The sequence below is a fragment of the Argopecten irradians genome, chromosome 4, assembly GCF_041381155.1.
Source record: "Argopecten irradians isolate NY chromosome 4, Ai_NY, whole genome shotgun sequence".
Taxonomy (NCBI): Eukaryota; Metazoa; Mollusca; class Bivalvia; order Pectinida; family Pectinidae; genus Argopecten; species Argopecten irradians.
In genome coordinates this window covers 14,674,878-14,692,007 of record NC_091137.1, presented here as the reverse complement: position 1 = coordinate 14,692,007, position 17,130 = coordinate 14,674,878, and the positions used below count along the sequence as shown (strand labels likewise).

At 34.4% G+C, this 17,130-nt stretch overlaps 1 protein-coding gene across 3 annotated transcripts in view; it reads left to right on the top strand.

The window, feature by feature from the left end:
- Positions 1 to 17,130, top strand: part of LOC138320702 (diacylglycerol kinase beta-like) — an 85,733-nt gene that overhangs the window by 32,449 nt on the left and 36,154 nt on the right. For 2 of the 3 annotated variants that reach the window (XM_069263870.1, XM_069263869.1), the window contains exon 1: positions 16,434 to 16,555. In XM_069263870.1, coding sequence (XP_069119971.1) covers positions 16,459 to 16,555 — 97 coding nt within the window. In that variant the 5' untranslated portion in view covers positions 16,434 to 16,458. Of the gene's footprint in view, positions 1 to 1,245; positions 1,321 to 3,020; positions 3,145 to 14,015; positions 14,093 to 14,823; positions 15,173 to 16,433; positions 16,556 to 17,130 lie in introns of those variants that run through there. The other variant, XM_069263871.1, reaches the window with a different exon arrangement.

Below are 17,130 nucleotides of genomic sequence, written 5' to 3'. Positions count from 1 at the left end.
CAAAACATTTGCCACTGGCATTCATATCACTAGAACGGCAGTTGCTTGATGAATTTAACAGTTGGTATGAAATGTAGGACATCAAACATGAAATAAGGTAAAAATTGTAAAATTAGATATTTTGGTGTTGTTAATCAGTGTTCAAGATATGGAATTACAGTTTGGTATGGTGTTTCTGAATTTCTTGTTTTCTATCTTATCTTATTCATGACAAGATTTGGTGACTTAGATGTTTTTCTCGGTGTTGATTTCAACATAAAAGTTCACACCCAGTATAGTATTACATCAATATCACAGTCCTAAATAAATGATTACAATTACAAAATAATATCAAAATCAATCTTTTTTTTAATTGTGTAATTTTATTTAGGAATGGCAAATGCAACATACTGATAGTGGCATTGGTACGTGTTATAGCAAGGGGAATAACTCCACTATGAGAAAGAATTGTGATTTAGATATATCAGGTGTAGTAAGACTAAGAAGCATGTCATATAAGAAATGTGTAAATATAAGCTTCTGATATGGTAGACTATTGAAAAAGTACAGAGAAACACATGTAGTCTTATTAGTTTGAATTTAAAAAATTAAAGGAAGACAGCCATATATTATATCAGTTAGTAATCTGAATCTCTTAATCCTAACTTCCTGTTTTGGGATTTGTTTGCATGTTATTGAAGTAAAGGGACATCCAAATACATGACTTGTTGAATATCCATAAAACCACACATGTTTATAAGGTTAGACCGGATCTAGGTGTAATATTTGATGTGATATTTTACTGGTTGTTGTAAAACCAGTTTGTCACTATACACAGCTATACATGTTACCACTTTCAGAAATGTTATATCCATTATGTTACTTGGGTGTTCTGTAAGATAATACCAGTAAATATTTGATGTAAAATGAATATAAAAAATCAACGCCTACCTAGATTACAAAAAGTTTCTTTGGACCGGGGCCGCCCAATATTTCAATTACGGATAAAAACCACCTTCGCTAGCAAGGGGTTATAATATAATTACTATACTAATAAAAAAGGTCGGTACTATGGGATCGTAACTCTTGGCTAGCAAAGATGGCAAAAACCATACTTATAACCAAACATCATTGAAATATAGGTATATACACAGACACCAAAAATCCCTATGTTTGTCTATTCTATTTAAAGTAGTTTTAAAGTATGTGTATTAAGACTGTCCATATACAGGTTAACGATGTGTCCTGTTTCTTCTTATGTTTCAGGTTGTGATGCTGAAGATGAATAGATAAAGGAAACTGTGTGCGAGCTTTAGTTTCAGGGAGCTACCATCCTACCAGGTATATTAACCATATATCTGACACTTATGCTCTGGGTATATATATATATATACAGCTGAAAACAATAGATACATAATGATGAAATCATAAATGAAACTTCAGTTGATAAAAAGACATAAATAAATAAAAAGTTATGCAAAGACTCCTGAAAACGTGCAAGGAGAATAGAACCTGGAGCTCAGCAATAGTAAGTGTCCTGTGTCCATGACACACAGCACACAAATCTATGTCAAAAATGGTATAACTGATTGCTGTTCACAAAACAGCAATTTCTGCTCAAAAATGGTTTAACTTGATCAATATACAGATCTGGATAAAAAAAACCCAGCAAATCTGAGTCCAAGATGATAAAACTCAGAACATAAATCTAGGTAAAAAATGATGTCGTTTTAAACCCTCATGGCTATGTTAACCAAATTAACTAGTTTTCTACCTAGAAACCAAATAAGAGAGAGTCAGCTAACAATTGGACAAAAGGATATATGTTTGATAACAGCATAATAAGATAATTGACCTTTATTGTATATTACTGGTAACTATCAACGATTTCTGTTGAAGTTACAAAAGAATGCTGTGATTAATTGTGATGAAAAATTAAATGAAAGCACATTGAAAATAATACAATATTGATGGTTAGAGATTGTGAAACATTTCAGTGACCAGGATCCTATATGTCTATACAAAGCTTATTGCCATAATAGAACTATAGCTATATAGTATATATTGAAAATAAGAAGTTGTAGGAGTATTGACACAGACTATGTGGGTGACCTGTTTTAAATAAAGCCTGCTGTTGTGAATATGAGTTGTTACATGGCTGTTCTTGTTGTTAGTCATACATTATGAAATGTCTCCTTCCCACATATTGTAGATATAACCATTGTTTGCTATTGCAAGTTAGATATATAAAATTTGGTATTGATCTGTTGGAAGTGCTAACTTTCCCTGAGTATATGTTTTCATTGTTGACCAGTAGCAGCGGATATTCTCAGTGCATTTAAAGCCTTGGTTTATCAGGCTCTACCTTCGGGCTCTACCTTCGATGCTGCCGCTGTAAAGTGCTTTCTTTAGTTAGAAGAATTTAAATATCTATAGAACCACAACATCTTTGTTAATTTACATATTTTAGTTCATGATAGCAAAGAATTGTAAAAGTAGACTTAATATGATTCACAGTTCTACATTAGTCTCTTATACATTACAATACATAGCCTCACATTACTTCATTCACCCCTGAAACTTCATAACGGACTGGGCTAGTCTTTTGTTTAGAAGAGTCTAAATGCGTTCATGAGTGAATGAATTAAAGCATTGCTGTTAGAGCTGACTCTAGATCCATCTATAAAGGAATCATTATCTTCTGCGAAATTGGGAGAATTTGTGAATTCATAGAAATTACACACATGCACCACTCCACTCCCCCTTTTGATGACATATGATAAATAATTGTCTTATTCTTGTCAAATGCATTGTTAACATACCTCAACTTGTTACACATATGTACTATAGATATTTGACTTATATGTGAAAGAATTCCCAGACATACTGCAGCCTCCCAAAACACTGCTGATAGGCAATAAATGTTCACTAATATAGCCGACGTCATAGAAAATCAAATTGCCTGCTTACCTTTTTACACCAGATTGTATATTATTTTGAAGGTAAAGTCAACCACTAAAACTTTACACTTATTTTAACAGCTAAGCATGGATAATCTCCCTTTGACTTGAAATAATGAGAAACAGTCAACAGATGTTGGTATGGCGTATCAGTGGCAAAAACTAAGTCCAGCTCAATTCCACCAGCTTCAGGAGTATACCTCATGTGAGTACCATTCTGATCTACTTCCGGTCAAAACAAATAAGATGTGAAGTACAGGCATGAACAAATTTTTTTAATAGTTCATTTGTGAGTTACATGTATAGTCCATTGGTAAAATGTTTGTGTCAGGAAGTCACAATGAGAAAAAAAGTGTCAGGAAGTCACAATAAGAAAAAAAAGAAACATTAATCTGTAATATCTGGAATTTATTTTCTAATAAATTGTTGTTTGGAAAGCAAGTTTATAAGTTCACATATTCATGATAGATATTTTTGTGATCACAAAATGATAAACAGTATCTATGTGATCATTGCCTGAATATTACTTTTGAAATAGATGTTTATCACCGAGTCTTGTCATCATGATAGAGGTTACAGTCTAGACTTATAGTAGTAATGATATGGACTTGGCTTATTCTTTTGTCACAAGAATTGTTTTAAGTTTACTGGAAGATAACATTAATCAGTTTAAAATAATTTAGAATTTAGCTGCTAGATGCTAGTGATAGTTTTGTGACTATTACAAAGGGAGATAAATGTAGGCTAGAGTGAAAGTTGTCTTATTATACAAAGGGAGATAATTTTGATGAAGTGATTTTTATCCTGCTAAACCAAGGGAAATAATGGAGATTGGTTGATAGTTATCTTATATACTGAAGAAGATTATCGATAGTTAACTTGCTGTACAAGGAGAATACAACTGGTACCAAGTTATGGTGGATAACTGTATTGGGTCAAAATGATATTCTTAGCTAGCTTTACTAAGGGAGATAAACTAGTATGCTTACAAATAGTGCAATAGATTGATAGCTGCTAGCTGTACCTCTAAAGTGGGGAATATAGTTACTTTCTTCTGTAACAAGGGGAGATAAGTGGGATATATTGATAGCTGTTTTACTATAGGGGAGATAACTTTGAATAATTTGATAATTGATTTATTCACCAAAAGGAGATCATTCTTATTGAGTGATAATTATTAATAATCAACTGTACCGTGAAGAAAGTAATAAAAAATTGTTATATAAACATTGAATGGTGTAATTGCGCATGTTGAGTTAGAAATAGATGTAATTCTTAGCATGCATTTTGGTAGGTGTCGGATGTTGCATGATGGTGTAGGGGCAGATAACTTATATTGTATAGGTTTCTTCAATCTGTTTGAATGTGAACCTTTCCTTATCAATGTTGTTGCCTTATTCATTTTTAATGTCCTTTTGTATTTTTTCTTTATTTTTTTTTATTTTTTTGACCTATGTTTGAACTCTAGCTAAGACAAGGACAGGTATTTGTGTTATCCTGTGTATGACATATATGTGTTTAGTGTTGTTTGTTAACCACCCTTGATCTCAATATACTAAACTCAATTGGAATATTTATTTATCAGGGTACAATTTATAATACTGGTGAGTCTATAAATTCAAATTTTTCCATTCTGACAATTTTGTCTTTTTCAAAATTATTTATAAATTTTCACGTATGATTTATTTCGCCACATTTCTTTATTTTGGGACATGATATGAAGTTGAAGATGAAGCATGTGATATTGCTATCTGTAATATTAGGCTTTGTTAAGTTCACCAGGTCAAAGTTGGCCAGGGTCACAATATCAATTCCTTAGAATTGATCATTTTATTGAAAAATACATCAGTAAATAACATAATTATAGTTTGTTTTACAGCTGTGCATATCTAGGTCAGGTCAGGGTTGAGACAGTATAGTACAGTCAAATTATGTCAAATTTTATTTCACAGTTTTACAAAAATAATGTTTGGAATTCCAGGTTGAATGACTCATGAATTTTCTCAATTCTAAGTTGCAATGATATTTATTGCTTGAGTTTTGAAATGCCCCTGCACATTCATTGTGAAGTTCAAATTTACTAATAAAGAATTTATCGTCAGCTCTGTAGTAAATGGGCTAGAGTTATCATCATTTGTCTAACTTAAGGTCTTTTTAGTTTATTGCTAATTTATAATCTAGCTTGCTTCTGATGTAACAAAAATATACCAAATTGGTCAAAAGTCTTTTTATTTTTCATTTTACATCTGGTAATGAAAAACAATTATTGATAGTTCTAAGATAATTAATGAAAGTGTGAGGAATTTGAATTGTGACCTCTGCCTAGCTAACAGGGTATAACTTACATATGTTGAAGGGTGCAATGATCATATCACTTGAACATGTAACCATTCACGGCATGTTATGATGTCACAAAATTACTAAAACCAGCACTTTGCTCAAAATCTTTAATTGATAGAGATTGAAAAAGAGTTTTACAAGATCATCAATTTTGTAAAAATAAATGATAATAGTCTTGTCCGTTATTCTGTGTCATCAAGGCTAAATATACTTAATTCATAAAAGAACAGCTCTTTTCAATATTGCTAATGTATTTTCATTTCAAAATATTTTATTGTAATAAGCAAAGGCATCAGACAAAGCCAACTTCACACAAATGTATGTATAGATCAGTAGATTGTAGATAAGCGATGCAGGTCCTATGGACCTTTGTTTCAGGCTGTTGTCATTATGAAACAGGAATGAATAGGAGTAATGTTTTGTATTTTTTGTAGAATTTCTATTGGTGATTACGTGGCCCATTCCCATTCTTTAGGTCTCATCTATTGGTCACTAGATAATGAAAGCGAGGTATTGTTGTAAACTTTATTTGTAAATGTTGAACAGGTAAGGAGAGTGGCGGAGGTAAGACGCGTACCACTATTTATAACCTACGACTCACACCACTTTTAACATCATTGGTTTAATCACTTTGGATTTTCAGTCTCTGATATCCTCTGACTGTCTCCCAGTTCTGCTGTAAGGACATAGGACAATACAACATGGTAGTGATTACTGGTCTGAAATCCTAGGGCAGCACAACATGGTAGTGGTTACTGGTCTGAAATCCTAGGGTAACACAACATGGTAGTGGTTACTGGTCTGAAATCCTAGGGCAGCACAACATGGTAGTGGTTACTGGTCTGAAATCCTAGAGCAGCACACATGTACAATAGGTAACAACAGGTAGTGGTTACTGGTCTGAAATCCTAGGGTAACACAACATGGTAGTGGTTACTGGTCTGAAATCCTAGGGTAACACAACATGGTAGTGGTTACTGGTCTGAAATCCTAGGGTAACACAACATGGTAGTGCTTACTGGTCTGAAATCCTAGGGTAACACAACATGGTAGTGGTTACTGGTCTGAAATCCTAGGGTAACACAACATGGTATTGCTTACTGGTCTGAAATCCTAGGGTAACACAACATGGTAGTGGTTACTGGTCTGAAATCCTAGGGTAACACAACATGGTAGTGGTTACTGGTCTGAAATCCTAGGGTAACACAACATGGTAGTGGTTACTGGTCTGAAATCCTAGGGTAACACAACATGGTAGTGGTTACTGGTCTGAAATCCTAGGGTAACACAACATGGTAGTGGTTACTGGTCTGAAATCCTAGGGTAACACAACATGGTAGTGCTTACTGGTCTGAAATCCTAGGGTAACACAACATGGTAGTGGTTACTGGTCTGAAATCCTAGGGTAACACAACATGGTAGTGCTTACTGGTCTGAAATCCTAGGGTAACACAACATGGTAGTGGTTACTGGTCTGAAATCCTAGGGTAACACAACATGGTAGTGCTTACTGGTCTGAAATCCTAGGGTAACACAACATGGTAGTGCTTACTGGTCTGAAATCCTAGGGTAACACAACACATGGTATTGCTTACTGGTCTGAAATCCTAGGGTAACACAACATGGTAGTGGTTACTGGTCTGAAATCCTAGGGTAACACAACATGGTAGTAGTTACTGGATGTTGCAATATTGACTTTTAGTTCATACAATTTATATATTGCTTATTATTTTTTGGGATAACATATTTGCGGCTGGATTACTGAGAATACGATGTCTGTATAGTGTAGGAAGGAAGTAAGGCAGTATGGAATCAATCTTAATTTGTTGTAGCTGCTAGATTTAGTCCTCAAAGATATCAAAAATGTTTTCATGTACTTCTATTAAACTCAACTTGGAGTTACTTTTTTACTCTGTGAATTTATATTAAGTATTTTCAAGACTTATTTCATAACAAAGTATCCAAAATAATTCACATTTGATCCTTTAGTCAAACTTATGACCTTATTATAGCTCATAAGTGGAGAAATCCATGATAACATTAGGTAGTGGTAATTCAGTACTTCTCATGTCCTAGTTGTAATATCCGGTGTTTGACTTTGAAGTAGGCAGTACATTATGTTACATATGGTGTGATAGTACGGGGATCACATCCACATTACATAAGCAACACGACAACACTATCTTACAAGTTAATGATACATGTATAACGATCAGGATTTACTGATAATGGCTGGTAGCATTTCTCACATATCTAGGTGAATCAATACCAGGTGTGGTTAGTTACACAGGTGAGAATTACTGATAAAGGTACAGCAGCTGGATCATCATTACAATGGTCATTTCTACGATAATCCCATCTATAAATAGAAAAAGTAGAATTTACCAAAATAATTGCACATGAAAAAAGGTCAGCTACTAGTATTACAGAGCGATTTATCTGTAAAATTGTGAAATTAAATCGCTGTGAAAATGTAGATGGGAATGAAAAAACGAATTTAAGTGACCACAAGAATTTCTTGGTTTACAATACTCTGTCTTTTCATATTGTTAGCTCCCTTGTAGTTAGGTATCAGGTCATTTTTTTAGTGCAATTTATGTTGTTTTCTCCGAAAAGTATGATGTAATGCTGGCAAACACATGATGTCACAATTATCAATACCTACCTGCAAGGGCAGATAACTCTGTAATATGCAAATACAGAATAGTGTTGTAGTGCTCTCCGGAGAAGTATATGACCCTATCATAAATTTCTATTCATGCATTTTCTTCTTACTTAATTGTAGTAGAGTAGTTTTCATTCACAATGACATTCAAAAATTCAATATATATTATATCCAGATCCATAAAAAATAAGTCTTTTGCTTTTGGGCTTCCTTGATGATAAAACAAAGGATCCAGATTGACCAGAAACTTTCGGTGTGTACCCAACTATTGTCCTCAGCAGAACTGTTAGATAGACAGGTGTGTGTCGGGCTGGAATCCTGTTTTCTTTGATCTGTATAGCTTTGCAGCAGTGACATGCCATTTGTCTTCTGTTACACAGAACACACATCCTCAGTACTGGTCCAGCTACAAGACAATCTCCTTCAACTTTTTAACATTGTACTTCTAATTTCCAGTTTTCTTCTTTTGTTAATTAATGTAAATAATTGGTGACCTGGTCAAAATTTGTGCTTACTTATAATTGATATAAATTAGCAGTTGATTTAAGTTATTGGATGTAAGACAATTATTCAATCCTGTACAAATTAATGTTGAAAATGCTTTAGCTTTACTCCCAGAGACCTTTATGGATCAATTCATGAAGCCCCTGTGTTGCTTGGTCACAAGTCATGAATATTCAAGACGTCTATGTGTTTTTAGGTGATTCTCATGAATATTCATGATTCTGTTACCAACTGAAACTCATGAATTATTCATGATGTTTCAGTGTCGCTAGCTGACCATCAAGATGCTTCAAATATTGTTCCTAACTGATTTACTCTCCAAATTATTGAAAATAGCTCTCTGTTAATTGAGATCTGGCCCTTATGAATATTCAAGGCACGTGCTTCAGAGTTGCTAACTATATATAATAAACTCATATGACTATTCATGAAGCTGACACTTTCTTAACCTTTATTAGATATTTTCTTTCTTGTTTTTCAAATGACAGACCATCTTGATCTGTTTTACTAACTGATTTGTGCTAGAGAACTCACTGAGTAGTTTGTGTGACAAAGATTGTAGTTTTAGACACAGAATGATCTCCTCACACAGAACTATAACTTTCTGATATCACTCGATATCATTTAAAACATAGTCTACCAATAAATATTTTATCAGTAGAATTAGAGTGAAATATGAAAACACATCTGTTTATTAGAATTACATTGAAAAATGTATACAAAGCCCATGGCAGTAATTTCTTTTATTTGAAATTATTTCTTCACTGGGTCTCCAAATGAAAATGTTTGAAAACTTTAGGAAATACAATTTTGCTGTAAGAAGAAATTAGTATTACACTAGTGTCTGATAAGGTTTTATGTTGAAGAAGATGTAATGTTGATGACTTTATATTTCCTGATTCTTAAATCTACATGAGGATCGATATGTTAGAGATATGGAAATTAATTACAGTATATGGTAAAACAGGAAAATTTGAGTTTATCTGCTTCCCAGATGCAATATTTGTAAAAAAAAAAGTACAGTACGGAATATTGACATTAATAAATGTTTATAATGAGGAACTATCAGATTTTCTGTTATGTATAACGCGTGTTTCAGCTGAGATTGCTAGTCTAGATGTTATTTTTGTGAGCTCTAGAGTGACTAGTGTATCTCCTATATCACTCTGCCTATTGCAATGTTTCCCAAGACAACATTATATATAGTCATAGTCAATGTTCTTTTGCAATAAGAGTATATAATTAGCTGATATTTAATATCCATTGAAATCAAATATATTGATAGAATTTAAAATTTTAGTCATTTAGATTGCTGTAATTTTTTAATCATGCATTTTCTTATCTTTATCCACTTAACTTAAGGTTATGATTTGTAAAAACAGGAACATTTTCATATCCTCTATTACGACATTGCAATTATTCATTTTGTTTTGATTTCTTCTTTAATTTTGAGCAAAGTATTTCACTTAGCACACTAGATTTGGTTTGTGACCATGGCTATATATTGCACTGAATTTTCCCTGATCAGATGTCGGTTTTATACTGAATTTTACACGTATATATATTCACTGCATATTAATAAATGCACATGATAATCCTGCTCAAATTCATTTAACTAATTACTAAAGCCTTTAATTGTTAATTTTACATCTTCGTTACAACAAGTGTTCCTGTTAACACTCAATCATTCACTCGATAGACACGTTGGCTGGTAGCTGATGTAGTAGGCTGGTAACTGATGCAGTAGATTAGATTTAGTTGGCATGTAACGAAGGTGCTGATTGGCTGAAGCATCAGCAGCCTGACTGATTGGGGGGGGGGGGGGGGGGACAAGATCGCCGACAACGTTGAGAAGTAGGCGGAGTTAGTGGATCTTTGATAATCAAACTCGACTCCGTTGTACAATGTGTTTGATCACCTTTTGTACTATTTTATTATGTTTACAATGTATACAATCAATCTCTGTATTAAAAAATTGTAATAGTTTTGTTTCACTTACTAAGCGATTTTTTGAGGGTTTGTTGTTCATAAATTATTGGCCATCTCTCTCAACTTCGGGGAAATATTCTTACTGTAGCTTAATCTATCAACGTTCCAATGGATCAAATTTTGCATCGTGTTTATAAATATGTGAGGTTTATATCTATTTATTCTTCTATCCATTGTAATGTTACATGTAATGTCAAAGCCGAATCTAGCTACGTTGTAGCGGAAAAGGAATTACCTTCTGCCCAACTTTTCCGCTGTAAGGGTTTGGTGTGGAAACCAAATCAAGTACAGCTAACAATAGATTATGTCTTGTCAAAATATATTCCGATCAAACACAGTTTTAACACATATCTGGGTGTTAGTAGGGGATGTTATTCTAGTTGTAGACTCCGAGTTTGAATGCATCGCCTAAATACTTATAATTCAATTTGATTCATATTTGCGCGACCCTCACAGGTAATGTTCTCAGAGGTTGGCGCATGCGCGGCAGTAGTTTACAAAATGTTGGTTGAAATTTAGCCGAGAAATTGTCAACACTAGATTCAAATGCATCTATCTGATTAAATACTGGCGACAAAGTTAAAAAATCTACACCTACAGCTGGAATAGCATCCCCTACTAACATCCAGGTATGTGCCAAAGGTTTTATTGGAATATATTTTGACAAGACACGGTGGTCGTGTGTTCCCAATTTAGTTTCCTACACCTTGCGGTAAAGTTATAATTAGTAAGAAGCAGGTGATATCTTTTCCGTACAACTTCTGACTGACTTTACCACTATAACAGTAGCTCTTTCCATACATACTTCACTGAGTAGCGCTGATTCAGAGTCTATACATGAGGTAATTAAAATGTTTTTGTGTAATCTTTTTACATTAAGAAGCTTACAATGCCGATTTTATGTACATTGTATATACTGCCTACTGGTACAGTACACGTTTCTGATCTTGGTAATCGCCGACAGACGTTTATGACTGTTTAGCTCCGCCCCTACATTGAAGCGACAGCCAATGAGAGCTACTCTTACACAGCTCATTGAATGTGGCTGGCAAACTGACTAGCTACCTTGCAAACTGACTAGCTACCAATCAACGGAACCTCCTATTAGACTGGCCGTCACACGTACGCTTATTGTAATGCCGCTGTATAACATACAGAACAAATGGCTACCACCACTATTTGTTTTAGGTCAAATATTTTTCAAGCATTTAATATCATTTACTAACTAGTTGATCGGACATGAAATAATCTAATAAAAAAAATAAGGAAACAATATTGAAATTTCAATTCGTGAAAAATATGTTTGCATGAATTAATGATTAATATGTATAAGACGCATTTCCATGCTTGCATTATAAACAAAATAAAAAGTAAAAATAATGAGTTTACTTGAAGGAACCACTCGTGTTAGACTCAATATTTGTACATCATAGTGAAAAAGTCACCAGTATTTGTAATGAGCATTGTTGATAGAACTCTTCTGTTGAAGATAAAATCCTGTGTCATTAGATTGTCAATGGGGAATTAAAAAATATCTAACATTTATTTATAGGTTTGTATTGGATTGTCAATGGGAATTTAAATTTCTAACATTTATTTATAGATTTATATAAGATTGTTGATGGGAAATTAAATTCTAACATTTATTTATAGGTTTATATTGAGTATAGTGCTCTCCCGTTTCCAGTATACATTAATTGCCATGATACCCCTATATTTCTGATAATGGTATGATCCTTCAAAAGAATCTACCCCTTGTTACTGATAATGGTATGATCATTAAAGGAATCGGCCCTTATATTTCTGATAATGGTATGGTCCATAAAGGAATCAGTATCAGGATATGTGTTAAATAAAACTCATCAATGGCCTCTCTGGATTTTATCAAGAAACAAGTGACTGCTGTGTTACCAATAGCTAGTCCTTCACAACGATCGGCCAATCACCAGTCGGTATTTCAAGACATGCCGAGACTGTATTGGTATAGGTTCATGTCCAAGCAAATGTTGAGCAAGAATTAACAAAATGCATAGTTACATATGGTTTTGGAGAACTCAATATATGTAGCAGATCAGTATCTCCTCTGGTGCCCTTTTTCTATCTAGATTTAACTGTAATCATGGAAGCAAAAGTGATCAGACCATTCTCTCTGTTTAGTTAAAAGGTTAAACTATTTACGAAAAGCCCTAGATACCATGCTGTTGTTGTGATTAAAAGGATGAAATTATACCTACCATGTATATATATAGCTAGAGTGAACACATATAATGGTCTGACAAAGAAATAACTATTTATAGCTGAAATAACCCTACAGAACCACTTTAAGCTTGTTTGTATATTCAGAAACCCTCTTATCTCAGAATACCACATACCCCTTAACACGCATTCCCTAAATTTCCACTTGAATCTATATAATCCACTGTACCTCCCCTCCATCCTACACAAGTTGATGGGGCAGGCCAACCTTATTCTCTGTCTATATAATCACCACTCATCAAGCTTACAGGCCTAATCCTTAACAAAAATAAACAGTTTTGTTTTCTGAGATTAAACCAAATTGTATTTCATGTAGACCTCGTGTCAAAGAGAAGGTCAAGGTCTAAATGGGTAGAATATTTCTTTGTTTTAACACTTCACTGTTGCACCTATACATAGAGCTTCAGAGGAACACTATGATTAAGATAAATTTTTGTGCTAAAATTACGGTTATTGAATAGAATTGAATGCTTATAAGTTAATATTTTGGTAGATTATGGAATTCCATTTAAATGTTGTGTGCAAAATTTACGTGTATTAAATGTGTATTTTTGTCCAATTATAATTTCAGAATGTTAATTACGTCTAATAATAGCATAAATTTTCTATTGGTCATTATGGTTATTGCATGACTTTTTAATTACCTATAAGTTAGTTTTGGATTACTGAAATGCTTGCAAAGTAGAAAAAGTCATGTCTCCATTTGATTTTTTGAAATATCCAAAGTTTGATATTTATCTTTGAACAATATGGAGTTACATCCACATCAATTTTATGAAAATTGAAGCATACATTGTGAGGTTAAATTTCTCAGGTGCGTGTTTTATTTCTCAATATTTACAGTTTCACTAAAATCTGTGAATTCTAAATACCAGCGAAATATTAAAAAATCATTGACATACCTTATATTAATAGTTCAAAGACTTATAGAAATGGATGAACAACAAAGTTTAATCTCCAGGCTTATAATAATATTTCGTATAGGAAACTAAAAATGATTGACCTCACGAATCGCTATACAGTATCGTATTATTCTCTACAGTGTACCGGTAGTTGGATTGTGGTTGAATAAGAATCTTGATCTGAACAATTTTATCTAAATCACAAATATAAATGGATAATTCTGAAGTGTACAATTCATTTCGGTTTAATTTTCCAAGCATGAGCATTTTATTAATCCAAAACTGACTTTAAGCATGGAATATGGTTTACTAAGAATGTTTCTGAATTTTTTATCTGGCATTTTGGTATTTAATTTTGATTTGTACATAAAAAAAAACAAATAATTTTGTTTTTGTATTAATTGTTATTTTTTTTTTCAGATTCGTCCCGTAAACTTAAAGATGTGCTTGAAGAATTTAACGGGGATGGTGTACTATCCAAATACAACTCTGAAGGGGTGAGATTTAGACCCACCAAGTGGCAGTCGATTATTCAATACATTATTTTCCCATCTGTGCTTTTTTCCATTACCTGTAAACTATCCATATATCCAACATGTAATATGGGGACATATTGTAATACCCTGTGTCTGTCCTGTCTGACACATTCCACATAATTAATAAGGCCACATATTTTGTGTCACCAAATGCCAATTTCAACAGAATTGTATAAAGACCACATGACCATTAAGGCCATGTTGTCTTTGTCCTTCATGATCGGGTTGTCTTAATAGACAGACTTAATATGTTGATTTCAAGACACCATGATGAAGATGGTAAAAGTACCATTTATTGTCAATTACTACAATCACCAGAAGGTACTAATCGACAGTAAATCATACATTACATCGTTTTGGTATATCAAAATTGATGTATTATACATGTGCATGAGAAAAATGAAATGGCAGCACTCTTAGGACATTGTCTGAACACTTCTATCAAATCAAAAATTTTAACAACAGCTCCTGGGTTTCCAAGCCTTTGAGTGTGGTTTTGTTGGCGTGGCTATGACAGTGGAGACTTGGGTTTGATTCCAATCCTGTGAGGGCATTCAACAGGAATATTTTCTTGTTTTTTGTTTGTATCTTATTCCTTGTTTCTCCGTCCAATCAGATATATGCTGTATCTTTTCACTGTTATGCATTTCTAAGTTATGAGATTTGTATGACTTTTCTCGCTGTATTTTTAGCCAATCGGATATGAGGGATTCAGTCTGTTTATGGAGACGTACCTTGACGCAGAGGTGCCAGAGGAACTATGCAAGCATCTGTTTCTGTCGTTTATGAAGAAACCGTCGCCACAAACAGGAACTGTGGGTAAGGAATTTCACGTTAAGGATGTGGCTGCAGTCACTGCGTCCCAAACCCTGTGTGCCCCTATCAATACCCATATCGGCCCCGAATTTCACTTGGAACGGGCCGAAAAACATCACGGATTTGCTGAAAAACTTCATGGGCTCACAGAGAAGCTACAACTACACAGTCTGACGGGACACAGTCGTCATGACAGTGGAGATTCGGGGCGACGTAGCGGAGCAGGTAGAGGTGTACTAACTCATGCGTGTTGTTGTCATGGTGACAGTTGTTAGGTGATGCGTGCTATTGTCAGTGTTTGTCTTATTTAGCAGGAATCTGTTAGCTTAGAACTTGTATCTATATATACAGTACTGTGGTGTACATATTTCTATATCTACTGCCAACATATTATTGATGCCATATGCATTATATCTATACTTTTTTCCCATACTAAAATGTACATATGTGTACTCTATTTTTTACGATTTCATGTATTTTTGATATATCACTTTAATTTTGCTTTTGTATAATTGCAGTTAGACCAATCATTTTGATTTAAACAGCTAAATGTGAATAAGAAAACGGATAATTTTTAAGAGATTTTCCAGATAATGATAATTAATCTACTAGTGTATTGTTTTGTTTAGGAAGGAAGATTTCTAGTCTGATGCAAAATAGTTGGACTCATCAGCCATTAATCACCAAGGTTACAGTGCCTACTATACCACTGTTATTGTTCACACATTGTTGGTGTGGTTGTGGAATTTGTTATTATGAGTTAAAGATTACTCTCCACCTTATACTCTAGAAATGACAATGAAGGTGATCAATGTTTTTAGGTCATCTGACCCGAAGGGTCAGGATGACCTATAGTCATCATGTTTCGTCCGTCGTCGTCCGCCGTCCGCCGCCCGTCCGCCGTCCGCCGTGCGCCGTCCGCCGTGCGTTAACTTTTCACATTTTGAACTTCATCTCAAGTTCTACCAGTGCAATTTGGCTGAAACTTGCATGAAATAATCCTGACATGGTCCCGACAAAGTGTTGTTATTTTTCGGGTCGATCCCAAATCAAAGATGGCCGCCACAGCCGCCATCTTGAAAACACATTTTGAACTTCTTCTCAAGTTCTACCGGTGCGATTTGACTGAAACTTGCATGAAATGATCCTGACATGGTCCCGACAAAGTGTTGTTATTTTTTGGGTCGATCCGAAATCCAAGATGGCCGCCACAGCCGCCATCTTGAAAACACATTTTGAACTTCTTCTCAAGTTCTACTGGTGCGATTTGGCTGAAACTTGCATGAAATGATCCTGACTATGACAGTGGAGACTTGGGTTTGATTCCAATCCTGTGAGGGCATTCAACAGGAATATTTTCTTGTTATTTGTTTGTATCTTATTCCTTGTTTCTCCGTCCAATCAGATATATGCTGTATCTTTTCACTGTTATGCATTTCTAAGTTATGAGATTTGTATGACTTTTCTCGCTGTATTTTTAGCCAATCGGATATGAGGGATTCAGTCTGTTTATGGAGACGTACCTTGACGCAGAGGTGCCAGAGGAACTATGCAAGCATCTGTTTCTGTCGTTTATGAAGAAACCGTCGCCACAAACAGGAACTGTGGGTAAGGAATTTCACGTTAAGGATGTGGCTGCAGTCACTGCGTCCCAAACCCTGTGTGCCCCTATCAATACCCATATCGGCCCCGAATTTCACTTGGAACGGGCCGAAAAACATCATGGATTTGCTGAAAAACTTCATGGGCTCACAGAGAAGCTACAACTACACAGTCTGACGGGACACAGTCGTCATGACAGTGGAGATTCGGGGCGACGTAGCGGAGCAGGTAGAGGTGTACTAACTCATGCGTGTTGTTGTCATGGTGACAGTTGTTAGGTGATGCGTGCTATTGTCAGTGTTTGTCTTATTTAGCAGGAATCTGTTAGCTTAGAACTTGTATCTATATATACAGTACTGTGGTGTACATATTTCTATATCTACTGCCAACATATTATTGATGCCATATGCATTATATCTATACTTTTTTCCCATACTAAAATGTACATATGTGTACTCTATTTTTTACGATTTCATGTATTTTTGATATATCACTTTAATTTTGCTTTTGTATAATTGCAGTTAGACCAATCATTTTGATTTAAACAGCTAAATGTGAATAAGAAAACGGATAATTTTTAA